Genomic DNA, 17,636 nt, shown 5'->3' on the forward strand with positions numbered 1-17,636 from the left:
AATATATCTATTATATTATATATACTATATATATATGTATACAAAGGTTCTTCTACTATGGTTGATAAAGGCTGGAGAAAGAACATCAAAAAGAAAAGAAGAGATGGAGAAGCTGGAAACAAACTAAATGAAATGGGAGCATTGAATATGAAATGGAAAAAGTGAAACAAACTAGATAAAAGATCATCATATAGTCTAGTTATTTTTAAACATGGCTACTCATTAGAAACACATCTGGAGCTCTGGGGAAAAAAATGCAATACCTGGGCATTTGTATTTATGAAAAAATTCTAAGATAATTCTGATATGCATCTGGATTTTAAAAAGTGATTATACATTTTTCTATTAAATGATAGCTTTTGGTGATATAGAATTCTACTATTTTCTGTTGACCAATCATGATACAATGGTATTAAGTGAATAATAGTTACATAATCACAGATGCTGATTGCAGCCATGAAATTAAAAGACGCTTACTCCTTGGAAGGAAAGTTATGACCAACCTAGATAGTATATTAAAAAGCAGAAACATTACTTTGCCAACCAAGGTCCGTCTAGTCAAGGCTATGGTTTTTCCAGTGGTCATGTATGGATGTGAGAGTTGGACTGTGAAGAAAGCTGATCGCCAAAGAATTGATGCTTTTGAACTGTGGTGCTGGAGAAGACTCTTGAGAGTCCCTTATACCGCAAGGAGATCCAACCAATCCATTCTAAGGGAGATCGATACTGGGTGTTCACTGGAAGGACTGATGCTAAAGCTGAAACCGCAATACTTTGGCCACCTCATGGGACGAGTTGACTCACTGGAAAAGACTCTGATGCTGGGAGGGATTGGGGGCGGGAGGAGAAGGGGACGACCAAGAATGAGATGGCTGGATGGTATCACCAACTCTGTGGACATGAGTTTGAGTGAACTCAGGGAGTTGGTGATGGACAGGGAGGCCTGGCGTGCTGTGATTCATGGGGTCGCGGAGAGTCGGACACGACTGAGCGACTGAACTGAACTGAACTGAACTGAATCACAATAGTAAAGATGTTTATCAGTTTTCAAAATCAATAGCCAGACAAAAAATAAAAGATCATTACAATTGTAAGCCATAATGGAAATATGGTTAATCTAACAATATAAATTAATTACATATAATTTGGGGAGTTAAGTAGAGTGATGTAGTAAATGGAAGTACGTACATGTACATGTTCTCATCTACATATGTATGATCCTATTACCATTTTCTTAACTGTTTTGGGCTTATTTTGCATAGGTCTTTTCCTTCTCTTGTGTTTTCTGCTTAGAGAAGTTCCTTTAGCATTTGTTGTAAAGCTGGTCTCTGTTCAGTTCAGTTCAGTCGCTCAGTCATGTCTGACTCTGCAACCCCATGAATCACAGCACGCCAGGCCTCCCTGTCCATCACCAACTCCCGGAGTTCACTCAAACTCATGTCCATCGAGTTGGTGATGCCATCCAGCCATCTCATTCTCTGTCGTCCCCGTCTCCTCCTGCCCCCAATCCCTCCCAGCATCAGAGTCTCTTCCAGTGAGTCAACTCATCGCATGAGGTGGCCAAAGTATTGGAGTTTCAGCTTTAGCATCAGTCCTTCCAATGAACACCCAGGATTGATCTCCTCTAGAATGGACTGGTTGGATCTCCTTGCAGTCCAAGGGACTCTCAAGAGTCTTCTCCAACACCACAGTTCAAAAGCATCAATTCTTCGGTGATCAGCTTTCTTCACAGTCCAACTCTCACATCCATACATGACCACGGGAAAAACCATAGCCTTGACTAGTCTGGACCTTGATTGGCAAAGTAATGTCTCTGCTTTTTAATATGTTATCTAGGTTGGTCATAACTTTCCTTCCAAGAAGTAAGCGTCTTTTAATTTCATGGCTGCAATCAGCATCTGCAGTGATTTTGGAGCCCCAAAAAAGTCTGACACTGCTTCCACTGTTTCCCCATCTATTTCCCATGAAGTGATCGGGCCAGATGCCATGATCTTTGTTTTCTGAATGTTGAGCTTCAAGCCAATCCTTTCACTCTCCTCTTTCACTTTCATCAAGAGACTTTTTAGTTCCTCTCCACTTTCTGCCATAAGGGTGGTGTCATCTGCATATCTGAGGTTATTGATATTTCTCCCGGCAATCTTGATTCCAGCTTGTGCTTCTTCCAGCCCAGTGTTCCTCATGATGTACTCTGCATATAAGTTAAATAAGCAGGATGACAATATACAAACTTGACGCACTCCTTTTCCTATTTGGATCCAGTCTGTTGTTCCATGTCCAGTTCTAACTGTTGCTTCCTGACCTGCATACAGGTTTCTCAAGAGGCAGGTCAGGTGGTCTGTTATTCCCATCTCTTTCAGAATTTTCCACAGTTTATTGTGATCCACACAGTCAAAAGCTTTGGCATAGTCAATGAAGCAGAAATAGATGTTTTTCTGGAACTCTCTTGCTTTCTCCATGATCCAGAGGATGTTGGCAATTTGATCTCTGGTTCCTCTGCCTTTTCTAAAACCTGCTTGAACATCTGGACGTTCACGATTCACTAGTCACGCTGAATTCTCTTAACTTTCGCTTGTCTGGAAAGCTTTTGATCTTTCCATCAAATCTGAAGGAGAGTCTTGCTGGGTAGACTATTCCTGGTTATAGGTTCTTCTCTTTCATCACTTTACATTATGCCATTTCCTTCTGGCTTGCAGAGTTTCTGTTGAGAAATCAGCAGATAACCTCATGGAAGTTCCCTTGTATGTTATTTGCCATTTTTTTCCCTTGTTGCTTTAATATTCTGTCTTTAACTTTTGTCAGTTTGACTACTGTGTGTCTTGGTGTGTTCCTCTTTGGGTTTATTCTGCCTGGGACTCTCTGTGCTTCCTGGACTTGGCTGACTGTTTCCTTTCCCATGTTGGGGAAGTTTTCAGCTATTATCTCTTCAAATATTATCTCTGGACCTTTCACTCTCTTCTCCTTATGGGACTCCCCATATAATGCAAATGTTCATGCATTTAACATTGTCCCAGAAGTCTCTTAGACTGTCTTCATTTTCCCCCCACTATATTCTGTTCTGTGGCAGTGATTTACATCATTTTGTTCTCCAAGTCACTTATGCATTCTTCTGCCTCAGTTATTCTGCTATTGATTCCTTCTAGTGTATTGTTTATCTCTGTCTGCTTGTTCTTTAGTGCTTCTAGGTCTTTGGTAAACATTTCTTACATCTTCTGTGTTTTGTTACAAAGATCCTGAATCATCTTCACTATCATTATTCTGATTTCTTTTTCTGGAAGGTTTCCTATCTTCACTTCATTCAGTTTTTTGAGGTTTTATCTCATCCCTTCACGTGAGACATAACTTTGTGCTTTTTCATCCTGATTAACTTTCTGTGATGCTTTTGAGACTGTGGCTCTTCTCGCTTCTTTTATCTGCCCTCTAGTAGATGATGCTAAGTGAGGCTTGTATAAGCTTCTTGATGGAGGGATTGGGTGGGAAAACTGGGTCTTGCTCTGGTGGGCAGGGCCTTGCTCAGTAATGCTAGAATTCAATTATCTGCTGATGGGTGAGGTCGTGCTCCTTCCCTGTTGGTTGTTTGCCTGACGTGAGGCAGCTCTGGGGTCTATGAACTCTATGGTAGGGTTAATGGTGACCTCCAAGAGGGCTTACACCAAGGAGCATCTTTCAGAACTGCTGCTGCCAGTGCCCCCATCCTTGTGGCGAGCCCTTGCTGACCCATGCCTCCACAGGAGACTGCCTAACACTAGCAGGTAGGTCTGGCTCAGTCTCCCGTGAGGTCCTCCTCCTTTCCCCTGGGTCTTGGTGCAAGCAAAATGTTGTGCTCTTAAAGAGTGGAGTCTCTGTTTCCTCCAGTACCGTGGAAGTCCTATAATCAAATTCCATTGGCATTCAAAGTCAGATTCCCTGGAGATTCCCATTCTTTGTTGGATCCCAAGGCTGGAAAGCCTGTCATGGGGCTCAGAACCTTCACAACAGTAGGAGAACTTCTTCAGTATTATTGTTTTCCAGTTTGTGGGTTGTCCACTCAGCGGGTATGGGATTGGATTTTATCCCAATTGCGCTCCTCCTACTATCTCACTGTGGCTTCTTCTTTGTCTTTGGATGTGGGATATCTTTTTTTGGTGGGTTTCAACATCCTCCTGTCGAAGGCTGTTCAACAGTTCAAAACAGTTGCAATTTTGGTGGTCTTGCAGGAAGAGATCTGGAGAAGGCAATGGCAAGCCACTCCAGTACTCTTGCCTGGAAAATCCCATGGATGGAGGAGCCTGGTAGGCTGCAGTCCGTGGGGTTGCTAAGGGTTGGACACGACTGAGCGACTTCACTTTCACACATTGGAGAAGGAAATGGCAACCCATTCCAGTGTTCTTGCCTGGAGAATCCCAGGGACGGGGGAGCCTGGTGGGCTGCTGTCAGTGGGGTCACACAGAGTCGGACACGACTGAAGTGACTTAGCAGCAGCAGCAGGAAGAGATCAGTACATACCCTTCCATTTCACCATCTTAAACCAGAAGCCCTCAGTCACATATAATTTTTATTGTTTTCTCTTGTATTATTATACTAAGACGTCCAATATAATATTAATAGAAGTGATGAGAGCAAAAATCCCTGCCTTTTCAAAATTTTAGGAAAAAGCATTCAATATTTTATTATTAACTGTGATAGTGCCCATGGGTTTTTCACAGATGCTCTTTAATCACACTTAAGAACTTTCCTTCTTATCTGGTTTGCCAAGTTTTTATCATGAGTGGATGCAAAATTCTGCCAAAATATATTTTCTGCATCAATCAAGATGATTATTTTTTCTCTTTGTTCTTTGACTTCCAACTGTTAAACCAATCTTACAACTCTGGGATAAATTCCACTTAGTCTTGATGTATTTTCATTTTTATATACTGCAGGTTTGCATTTTCTAACAATTTGTCAGACTTTTACAATCTCTGAGAGATACTGGTCTGCAATTTCCTTTTTTGTAATGTCCTTGACAAATTTTGGTGTCAGGATAGTGCCAGCTTCATAAATCAAGTTGCAAGAACAGCTCATTTAAAAGAGTTCATGCTAAAGGCAATTTTTTAGAAGTAAAAATAGACAAACAGTGCCTGAAATTATATGACTGTTACTCTGAGAGCTGAAAATATGATTAAAATGCTGAACAAAGAACAAAATTAAGTTATTTAATAACAATGAATATCTTGAAACTCATATTAGCAATTCTCTCAGGTACTAAATAGTTCTCTATTATGGCTCTCTGAAGTCAATTACTTCATCTGCCTAGAGTTAAATCTTAGGCAAAGGTCAAGCAATACTTACTGCTTTTAGAACCAATCTCAGATTTTTGGGAATAGGCAATCTGTATGTCAAAAATAATTAATTATTTAAATATCTCTGAACATCTTTTTTCCCTGTACTCAAATTATAATCTACTTGGGAAAACATTATATAAAAAGATAAATTTAAATAATAGTTCAGTACAATAGAAAAGATGGCACAAGCCAGTAGGAGACAACACAGTCTTTAGGAGTTAAGGGAGAAATTATTTCAGGCTATTGTCATCAGAAAAAACTTTATACATTATAAAGGAAACAAAAGTTAAGCTATATGTTAAAAAGAAGTGAATAGAAAGGAAAGGAAATTTATTCCATTAAGAGTTGACAAAAGTGTGAAGGCTACAAGGCACATGCATAAATTCAGATGAAAGGGAGCAAACGAATTTAGCTATAACAGTATGGTTAAGAGCATAGATCCTGAAGGCAGACTCTGATCCTGTCTGCCCCTGATTGGTTTTGTAACTTTGTACAAGTTATGGAACTTCTTTATGTTCCAATTTCCTTTAAAAATGTGGACAAAAACATGAAAAAAACTTTCCACTGTGATTTTATCAGTTACATGAGTTAATGTATGTAAAGCTTTCAGATAGTATCTAGCACAAAGGGCTCCAAAAATAATTTAAAAGGAGAGCTCACAGATTCATGAACTAACTGAACCCAAAGCTAGTCTAATAACAGAAATGAGTGAAGCAGGTAGACTTTAGAAATACACTGTTTGCCATTAAACACATAGGAACTGTCTTCATTTCAAAAATATTAAGCATTCTCTTCCATTTTTCTTAAAACACACATTCCTATTCCTTCTAGCTTGTCCCCCCACTTCTAAAACAGATGTAAGTTTAAGAATTAATTTTCATTTAACTCTGTTATAAGATAAAAACATTAGTATGAGCACAGTGATAAATGACAACTGATACTCGGTCATACTGCAGGCAATCATAGAAAACGGCAGGAACCCTAGAGAACCTGAAAATATAGTTTCACCTAAAGAAGGCCATTGATAGTCTCAGCTACTGCTGTCAAAGGATACTGTGGTCTAATGTTTTCAGATGTTCTCAATTTTCAAAAGAAGCTAAAATTCAGAATCCTATAAAAAAGTTGCTGATATTCACATACAACCAATTTTTTAAAATTCTACAATGCTGATTACCAGTGCCCCAGCCAAACAGTCTGACTGCTATATTTGACTCACGTTCTGCCAGTCTGCCACCTTTGCTTTAGTGCATGGTAACTAGAACAGTAAACTTTAACTACATCCAATTAAAAGTGCTTGGGGACTTTCCTGGTGGCACAGTGGATGGAACTCCACCTGCCAGTGCAGGAGACACAGGTTCGATACCTGGTACCGGAGGATTCCATGTGCCTCAGAGCAACTAGGCCCATGTGTCACAACTACTGAAGCCCACGTTTCAAATACTGAATCCTGAACACCTAGAGCCTGTGCTCTGCAACGAGAAAAACCACCACAATGAACAGTCCAAACACTGCAACAAAGAGGAGACCCCATTTACCACAACTAGAGAAAGTCTGCACAAAAAGCAACAAAGACCCAGTGAAGCCAAAAAAAAAGTGTTTGAACTGGCTGTGTGAATCAATCTTCTTCAGTGGTGCTTTCTAGTGCTTTTTTAGCACAGATCAAAATATTTTTAATCAAAGTTTATTTCCAGAGTTTATATGTATTCTTAGTACACTAAGTGTGCTTCTTTGATTAATTCTCCCTTCCACTCAGATTCCAAGAAATCTTCCAATAGTTGATTCACCATTGTTTGGTCAATCTCTCCATGTTCCCATCACTGTCTCTCCCCTTCACTTTTCTCCATTTTTCTCTCTCTTTCTTAACACACACATACATACACACACACAGGCAGGATAAACCCAAGGAGGAAAACACCGAGACACACAGTAATCAAACTGACAAAAATTAGACAGATAAAATACTAAAAGCAACAAGGGAAAAATGACAAATAACATACAACAGAACTCCCATCAGGCTATCTGCTGATTTCTCAACAGAAACTCTACAAGACAGAAGGGAATGGCATGAAATATTTAAAGTGATGAAAGGGAAGAACCTACAACCAAGAATAGTCTACCCAGCAAAACTCTCCTTCAGATCTGATGGAGAAATCAAAACTTTCCAGACAAGTAACAGTTAAGAGAATGCAGCACCACCAAACTAGCTTTACAACAAACACTAAAGGAATTTTGGCAGGAAGAAAACACAGAGAAGGAAAAAACCTGCAGAAAGTACACCCAAAACAATTAAGAAAACTGTAATAGGATTATCAGTTCAGTTCAGTCCAGTCGCTCAGCTGTGTCCTACTCTTTGCAACCCCATGGACTGCAGTATGCCAGGCCTCCCTGGATCAGGATCACACATACTGATAAATACCTTAAATGTGAATGGATTAAATGCACCAACCAAAAGACACAGACTGGCTGGGTGGATGAAAACATGTGCATGTATGCACTTCTACAAATCACATCACTCTGCTTGACCCTCCCAAATTGTATGCAGTTATTTTATATTGTTAAGTTAATCATGTTTGCATTGTGCTTTGCAACTGTAACTTTTTTTTTTCTTCTGGCTGTTAATTGTGAAAACTGATAAACATCTTTTACTCTTGTGATTATGTAACTATTGCTCACTTAATACCATTGTATCATGGTCAACAGAAAAATAACAGAACTCTATATGACCAAAACTAGGATCTACTAGAAAAATCTGTAAACAATTTTTAAAATCCAAATGTGTATCAGAATAATCTTGAAATGTTTTGAAAAATACAAATGCTCAGTCAGTAGTTCAGTCTCTCAGTCATGTCCAACTCTTTGCGACCTCATGTACTTACAGCACACCAGTATTCCCTGTCTGTCACCAATGCCCAGAGCTTGCTCAAATTCATGTCCTTCAAGTTGGTGATGCCGTCCAACCATCTCATCCTCTGTCGTCCCCTTCTCCTCCTGCCTGCAATCTTTTCCTTCATCAGGGTCTTCCCAGTGAATCAGTTCCTCTCATCAGGTGGCCCAAGTATTGGCGCTTCACCTTCAGCATCAGTCCTTCCAATGAATATTCAGGACTGCTTTCATTTAGGATTGACTGGCTTGATCTCCTTGCTGTCCAAGGGACTCTCTAGAATCTTCTCTAACACCACAGTTCAAAAGCATCAATTCTTTGGCACTCAGCTTTCTTTATGGTTCAACTCTTCACATTCATACATGACTACTGGAAAAACCATAGCTTTGACTAGACGGACCTTTGTTGGTGAAGTAATGTCTCTGTTTTTTAATATGCTGTTTACGTTGGTCATAGCTTTTCTTTCAAGGAGCAAGCGTCTTTTAAGTTCATGGCCGTAATCACCATCTACAGTGATTTTGGAACCCAAGAAAATAGTCTGTCACTGTTTCTATTGTTTCCCCATCTATTTCCCATGAAGTCATAGGACCAGATGCCGTGATCTTCGCTTTTTGAATGTTGAGTTTTAAGCCAGCTTTTCACTCTCCTCTTTCACAGTCATCAAGAGACTCTTCAGTTCTTCTTCGCTTTTTGCAATAAGGGTGGTATCATCTGTATATCTGAGGTTATTGATATTTTTCTCGGAAATCTTGATTCCACCTTGTGCTTCATCCAGCCTAGCATTTCCAATGAGGTACTCTGCATAGAAGTTAAATAAGCAGGGTAACAATATACAGCCTTGACGTACTCCTTTCTCTATTTGGAACCAGTCTGTTGTTCCATGTCCAATTCTAACTGTTGCTTCTTGACCTGCATACAGATTTCTCAGAAGGTAGGTAAGGTGGTCTGGTATTCCCATCTCTTTAAGATCTTCCATAGGTTGTTGTGATCCACACAGTCAAAGGCTTTAACATAGCCAATAAAGTAGAAGTAGATGTTTTTCTGGAACTCTCTTGATCTTTCTATGATCCAAAGGATGTTGACAATTTGATCTCTGGTTCCTCTGCCTTTTCTAAATCCAGCTTGAACATCTGGAATTTCTTGGTTTGCATACTGTTGAAACCTAGCTTGAAGGATTTTGAGCATGACCTTGCTACCACGTGAAGTGAGTGCAACCGTGCAGTAGTTTGAACATTTTTGGACTTGTTCTTCTTTGGGATTGGAATGAAAACTGATCTTTTCCAGTCCTATGGTCACTGCTGAGTTTTTCAAATTTGTTGGCATATGGAGTGCAGTACTTTAACAGTATCATCTTTTAGGATTTGAAATAGCTCAGGTGGAATTCCATCACCTCCACTAGCTTTGTTTGTAGTGATGCTTCCTAAGGCCTGCTTGACTTCACACTCCAGGATGTCTGGCTCTAGGTAAGTGATCATACCATCCTGGTTTTCTGGGTCATTAAGTTCTTTTTTGTATACGTCTGTGTATTCTTACCACATTTTCTTAATATCTTCTGCTTTTGTTAGGTTCATACTGTTTCTGCCCTTTATTGTGCCCATATTTGCATGAAATGTTCTCTTGGTACCTCTAATTTTCTTGAAGAGAGCTCTAGTCTTTCCCATTATATTGTTTTCTTCTATTTCTTTACATTGATTGCTGAGGAAGGCTTTCTTACCTCTCTTTGCTATTCTTTGGAACTCTGCATTCAGATGGGTATATATTTCCTTTTCTCCTTTGCCTTTAGTATTTTCAAAATTACAGAAATACTGGATCACATCACCATTTTCAACTGCTGAAAGTAAAAAATATTTTAAATGGCTGTGAAAAAAAAAATCAGGCAAATTTAATTCTTAGTGCACAGAATCAGGCTATCTGTTTTTATGGCTCATTTAGGACAGGTTACAAACTCATTTAAATGCTCACTTCTCTGTATTTTTAAAAATGAGTCAAAAAAAAATCTCCAACCAGGGCAGCATTAAGTTCAGAATTCAGCAGTATTTTAAGTGACAATATATGTAAATTTTGGCAGTATGATGCTTCCACCTCAAAAGACTGAGGATTTATTCCTGCCAAAAGTTAATAACTCATTTCATTTACATTAGATTCAATTAAAAAAAAAACTCAAGGGTCATTCTCTAAAACAACTGGCATTCTTAAAAGTGTAAATGTCAAAAAGACAAAGAAAAGTTGAAAAACTGCTTCAAATTAAAGAAGGCTAAAGAAAATTGACAACTAAATGTAATGCAGGATCATGGACCAAATCCTAGATCAGACAGAAAACTTACCACGAGGTACTGACAGACTCTCCTCAACCAAACTTTAGTCAGGTTCCTCTGATCCCAGACCACGAGACCACTTTACCTGCCACCTGAGAAATCTATATGTAGGTCAAGAAGCAACAGTTAGAACAGATATGGAACAACAGACTGGTTCCAAATCATGAAAGGAGTACGTCAATGTTGTATGTTGTTACCCTGCTTATTTAACTTATATGCAGAGTACATCATTCAAAATGCTAGGCTGGATGAATGAAGCACAAGCTGGAATCAATTTTTCCAGGAAAATATTAATAACCTCTGATATGCAGATGACACCACCTTTATGGCAGAAAGCGAAGAACTAAAGAGACTCTTGATGAAGTTGAAAGATGAGAATGAAAAACCTGGCTTAAAACTCAACATTCAAAAAAACTAAGATCATGGCATCTGATCCCATCACCTCATGGGAAATAGACAGGGAAACAATGGAAACAGTGACAGACTTTATTTTCTTGGGTTCCAAAATCACTGCAGATGGTGACTACAGCCATGAAATTAAAAGACTCCTGCTCCTTGAAAGAAAAGCTATGACCAACGTAAACAGCATATTAAAAACAGAGACATTACTTCACCAACAAAGGTCCGTCTAGTCAAAGCTATAGTTTTTCCAGTAGTCATGTATGGGTGTGAGAGTTGGACCATAAAGGCTGACGGCCAAAGAATTGATGCTTTTGAACTATGGTGTTAGAGAAGACTCTTGACAGTCCCTTGGACTGCAAGGAGATCAAACCAGTCAATCTTATTTTTTTTTTTTTTTCCTGTGCAAATCCTTTATTAAAGCAACAACCAAAGTACAGGATGGCTCACATTTTTTTTTGCTGCTATATCAACTTAAATATTAATCATTTGTTTATACATTTAAATTATTTTTAAAAGGTGAACATTTATAGCTCACAAATCAACAGAGTGACATTTCCACCCAGATAAATTTTCCCATCTTATTTCCCAGTTTTAACAACGGACATTCAGAACCAGAGGGACAGCACATCAAACATAAGTGGCAGCACCTTCTGTGAGCAGCGCAAGGGTGTCTGAGAGAAACACTGAAGGTTTACATTCTTCATTAAATAAAAATAATTTATGCAGGAATATTCTTAGACCTATTAGCTTTGTTTTTACATTCTCTATGAGCTTTAAGTTCGGTGGTGGCATTTGAGCATTAGACCCCTTACAAATGACATCTCTAAAAAAGTCTTAATTAATGGTCATTATCACTGTCATATGATATTTTCTCGCATAACAGACAGTCTTTCAGAAAGCAAAGTAAGCAATTCTGTTTTATTTTTCACCCCACCACTGATTTGTTTAATCCAAATCTTGTTAATCACTGTAGAAACCCTATAAGTCATTAGGAAGATGAACTTTGTTATCTACTAGAGGATTTTACAATGAATCAGTTCAGTTCAGTTCAGTCGCTCAGTCGTGTCCGACTCTCCGCGACCCCATGAATCACAGCACGCCAGGCCTCCCTGTCCATCACCAACTCCTGGAGTTCACTCAAACTCATGTCCACAGAGTCGGTGAATAGGTGAGTGTAAAAATGACTAATACCTTGAAGATGGTGGTGGTTTAGTTGCTAAGTTGTATCCAAGTCTTTGCCACTGCAGCCCGCCAGGATCCTCTGTCCATGGGATTCTCCAGGCAAGAATACTGGAGTGGGTTGCCATTCCCTTCTCCAGGGCAAACCAGTCAATCTTAAAGGAAATCAGTCCTGAATATTTATTGGAAGGACTGATGCTGAAGCTGAAACTCCAAATCTTTGGCCATCTGATGCAAACAACTGACTCAGTGGAAAAGACCCTGATGTTGGGAAAGATTGAAGGCAGGAGGAGAAGGGGACAACAGAGGATGAGACAGTTGAGTTGCATCACCAATTCGATGGACTTGAGTTTGAGCAAGTTCCAGTAGCTGGTGATGGACATGGAAGCCTGGCATGCTGCAGTCCATGGGGTCGCAAAGAGTCGAACATGACTAAACAACTGAACTAAACTGACTCTGAGCCCAAACAGGCACTGTCCTTAGGCATGACTAGTGCCCTATTTTAGCAAGAATCCTGTTAAGTCAGTTCAGCCACAATCCACCATCCTCCATACCTGATCATCCTTGGTAACTGACCAAATTCCTTACACCTATCTTTCCCTAGCTGATGTCTGATCACTGTGGTTTGCCTTCAGGAAGAATCCTATTGTTGGTTTAGCCAGAATTTTCCCTTCCTACTGATGTTTCTTGTTAGTAGTTTTCTATCCACGCACACTGCCTCACCCTCAACCCCAGGTTCCCTGTCTATAAATCTCCTTTTTCCTTATTACGTTTGAAATTGAGTCCACTCCTATATTCTCTTCCTGTATTACAATAGTTCCTGAGTAAAATCTGTTTTTGTTGCTTTAACTACTGTCAAGGTCTGGTTTTCTTTGACAGTAGTATAAAGTGCAACTAGCAGATTTTCAAGATGGATTGTATGAGCATGGTTAAGAGCATTTTATCAATGTTGAATCTCCTGAATTTGAGGCATACACTGCAGTTTCGTAGAACAAGGGGCTGGCAAACTTTTTCTGTAACAAAATCAGAAAGTATGTATTTCAGGCATAGAAGGCTATCTATAGTCTCCACCGCATATTCTTTTTTGTTTTTGTTCTTTACAACACTTTAACAATGTAAAACCACTTTTCGATCAAGAGCTGTGTAACAAGGGCTAAAGTTGGCTCATGAGTCACAGTTTGCCAACCCCTAATACAGACAATGTTCTTGCTCTTTAAAAATATGCAATGAACCATGGAAAGATAAAGGGTCATCATGGCTGCAACTTCCTCTCAAAGATTGAGCAAAAATAATAATAATAATAACACATTAGAGAAAAAATGATGCCAAACTTAGTGCAGACACCTGATGAGCATATTGTACTACAGCCCAGAACTCTTGGGCTCAAGCAATCCTCTTGCCTCAGCTTCCCAAGCTGGGGCTATAGGTGTGTGCCACTAAACCAAGTAGAGGATTAAAGCCAGATTTCTATTTCTTCCAAAGTCTTTCTTCATGTTTCTATGCAGCATCAGTGGACACGGAGACGAGATTTTGGCAGCAATGAAATTAGACAGCAAAATATTCACAATTGGTAAACCTATGTGAAAGGTGAAGGGAATTCACCATACTATGCTTACAATTTTTCTTTAAATTTGAATTTTTTTCAAAATAAAGAGTTTTTTAAAAAGCCATAGCTGTCCCTGGGGGAGCCAGGACATGTGCAAGCCTCAATGTGCCAGCCTGAGGCATGGTTCTGGTGGCTCAGAAACGAATGAGACTTCCACAAAGCAAAAGGTATCTTGTCATCTAGGTCATTTCAGTACATACCCATGGGTCCAAAGGTATCTAGATTCTCCTGCCATCACCAGCAAACTCCGACGAGGCAGCATAACTGGCACTGTCATACCATCTGGGTGCTTAAAATCCATGACAATCTTGAAATAAAGGAGAAAGCATAAAGATCAATCAATCCAGAAAGTCATACACTCCAAAAATAAGAGCAATTCATTGATCCTGACTATCTTTCTAAGCTAATAGAGATTAGATCCAACCAGTCCATTCTAAAGGAGATCAATCCTGGGTGTTCATTGGAAGGACTGATGCTAAAGATGAAACTCCAATACTCTGGCCACCTCATGCAACGAGTTGACTCACTGGAAAAGACTCTGATGCTGTGAAGGACTGGGGGCAGGAGGAGAAGAGGACGACAGAGAATGAGATGGCTGGATGGTATCACCGACTCGATGGACATGAGTTTGAGTGAACTCCGGGAGTTGGTGATGGACAGGGAGGCCTGGCGTGCTGTGATTCATGGGGTCGCAAAGAGTCGGACATGACTGAGCGACTGAACTGAACTGAATGCTTATAGGAGAGCACAGCACAGTGGTTCTCAAACTTCAGTGCACATAAGAATCAACTGAATGACTAAAAGTAGGTCTACAGTAAGGCTCAGGAATCTGCATTTCTAACAATTACGTAAGGAAATTATGATGTAGGTGGTCAGAGAAGCATTTATACTATGAAAAACATTAGTAGTCAAATTCAAGGACTTAGAACCTGAAACATTCACATCTTGGCTTTTTCACTTACTGGCTATATGATTCAGGACAACTCATTTAACCCCAATGTGTCCAGCTTCCTCAACTCTTAGGATTGTCATAATATCTGGCACATTATAAATACAAAAAACAGTAAATATTATTATTCATGTGCATGCATGCAAAGTCACTTCAGTCGTGTCCAACTTTTTGTGACTCTCTGGACTGTAGCCTGTCAGGTTCCTCTGTCCATGGGATTCTCCACGAAAGAATACTGCAGTGGGTTGCCATGCCTTCTTCCAGAGGATCTTCCTGACTTAGGAACTTACCTGCATCTCTATACCTCCTGCACTGACAGGTGGGTTTTTTATCATTAGTGCCATGGGGAAAGCCCATTTTAGAATATTAACAATTAACAATCTAAGGAGAAGTAACTATTAGATGTAGATTTTCATATAATCCATTTTTCCTTTAAAGTGACACAACATTTTAGTCTTTAGACTGATTTATGAGATAGTAAAAAAACACAGGAAGATATTCAGTGATTCTTCCTAAATTATGATCAAGTATTATAAACAGCAATGTATAAAGCACAAAGAAAACACCCAGAAAATGTTTTTGTGTCTAGACTGGCGACTTCAGTGTAAACACAGCAGCAGTTGACAAATGAGATTTTTTAAAAATATATTTTCTTATTTATTCATTTATTTATTTGGCTGCACTGGCTCTTAGTTGCAGCATATGGGATCTAGTTTCCTGACCAGGGATTGAACCTGGGCCTCTTGAATTTGGAGCACCATCTTAGCCATGGGACCACAAGGGAAATCTCAAAACGTGAATTTTAAAAAGGCACATCAAAGGGCTAAAAAATATTTAAGCGAACAAATCAATCCATGTGAAAAATAAATATGCCAACTAAGTATCAGTGGGATGAACATTAATTTAGCATTGCACCTTCATCAAAGGAAAATTTAGTAGGACAGTAGCTGGCACTAAAGCAAGCATTCAGTAACCATTATCTATTATTAATAATAATAATATTGAGTAAAACAGATGACAAACACAAAAATACATCATAAATTATACAGAATTATATTGATCCTTAATGCAAAATTCAGACTTAAATCGAAGAAAACAGGGAAAACCACCAGGCCATTCAGGTATGACCTAAGTCAAATCCCTTATGACTATACAGTAGAAATGACAAATATATTCAAGGGATTAGATCTGATAAACAGAGTGCCTGAAAAATTATAGATGGAGGTTCATAACACTGTACAACAGGCAGTGATCAAACTATCCCCAAGAAAAAAAAATGCAAAAAGGAAAAATGGTTGTCTGAGGAGGCCTTACAAAAAGCTGAGAAAAGCAGAGAAATGAAAGGCAAAAGAGAAAAGGAAAGATACACCCATCTGAATGCAGAGTCCCAGAGAATAGCACGTAGAGACAAGAAAACCTTTTTAAGTGATCAATGCAAAGAAACAGAGGAAAACAATAGAATGGGAAAGAATATACATCTTTTCAAGAAAATTAGAGATACCAAGGGAACATTTCATGCAAAGATGGGCACAATAAAGGACAAAAATGGTATGGATCTCACAGAAGCAGAACATATTAAGAAGAGGAAACAAGAAAACACAGAAGAACTATACAAAAAAGTCTTAATGACCCTTATAACCATGATGGTGTGATCAATCACCTAGAGCCAGACATCCTGGAATGTGAAGTCAAGTGGGCCTCAGGAAGCATCACTACAAAGCTAGTGGAGGTGATAGAATTCCAGCTGAGCTGTTTCAAATCCTAAAAGATGATACTGTTAAAGTGCTGCACTCCATATGCCAACAAATTTGGAAAACTCAGCAGTGGCCACAGGACTGGAAAAGGTCGGTTTTCACTGCAATCCCAAAGAAGGGCAAGCCTTTCTTTGTTCAAACTACTGCACAGTTGCACTGACTTCACATGCTAGCAAGATCATGCTCAAAATCCTTCAAGCTAGGTTTCAACAGTATGCGAACCAAGAACTTCCAGACGCACAAGCTGGATTTAGAAAAGGCAGAGGAACCAGAGATCAAATTTCCAACATCCACTGGATCATAGAAAAAGCAAGGGAATTTCAGAAAAACATCTACTTCTGCTTCACTGACTATGCTAAAGCCTTTGACTGTGTGGATCACAACAACATGTGGAAAATTCTTAAAAGGATGGGAAAACCAGACCATCCTTCCTGCCTCCTGTGAAACCTGTATGCCGGTCAAGAAGCAACAGTTAGAACCAACTGAACATGGAAAAATGAACTGGTTCCAAACTGGGAAAGGAGTACGTCAAGGCTGTACATTGTCACCTTGCTTATTTAACTTATATGCAGAGTACATCATGCAAAATGCTGGGCCGGATGAAGCACAAACTGGAATCAAGATTCCCGGGAGGAATATCAATAACCTCAGATACGCAGATGACACCACCCTAACGGCAGAAACTGAAGAAAAATTAAAGAGCCTCTTGATGAAGTAGGAAAGAGGAAAGTGAAAAAGTTGGCTTAAAACTCAACATTCAAAAACTAAGACCGAAAAGAAAAACAGAAAACGAAGATCATGGCATCTGGTCCCATCACTTCATTGCAAGCAGATAGGGAAACAAAACAGTGACAGATTTTATTTGGGGAGGGGGGGGGCTCCAAAATCACTGCAGACAAGGATCACTACCATGAAATTAAAAGACACTTGCTCCTTGAAAGAAAAGTTATGACCAACCTAGACAGCGTATTAAAAAGTAGAGTCATCACTTTGCCAACAAAGGTCCATATAGTCAAAGCTATGGTTTTTCCAGTAGTCATGTGTGGATGTGAGAGTTGGACCATAAAGAAGGCTGAGTGCCAAAGAATCAATGCTTTCGAATCTGTGGTGCTGAGAAGACTCCTGAGTCCCTTGGACAACAAAGAGATGAAACCACTCAATCCTAAAGGAAATCAGTCCTGAGGATTCACTGAAAGGACTGATGCTGAAGCTGAAGCTCCAACACTTTGACCACTTGATGAGAAGAGCCA

The 17,636-nt window shown here is 39.4% G+C and overlaps 1 protein-coding gene across 1 annotated transcript in view; it reads right to left on the reverse strand.

Moving 5' to 3' along the window:
- The window catches only part of ALKBH8 (alkB homolog 8, tRNA methyltransferase), a 130,989-nt gene that overhangs the window by 52,793 nt on the left and 60,560 nt on the right, over positions 1-17,636 (reverse strand). The window contains exon 8 of the mRNA XM_055422944.2: positions 13,884-13,990. Within this exon, the coding sequence (XP_055278919.2) occupies positions 13,884-13,990 (107 nt within the window). The remainder of the gene's footprint in view (positions 1-13,883; positions 13,991-17,636) is intronic.

This window comes from Moschus berezovskii, chromosome 14 (genome assembly GCF_049115385.1).
Source record: "Moschus berezovskii isolate FMDL1 chromosome 14, NW_MosBer_1.0, whole genome shotgun sequence".
In the NCBI taxonomy this organism is placed as follows: domain Eukaryota; kingdom Metazoa; phylum Chordata; class Mammalia; order Artiodactyla; family Moschidae; genus Moschus; species Moschus berezovskii.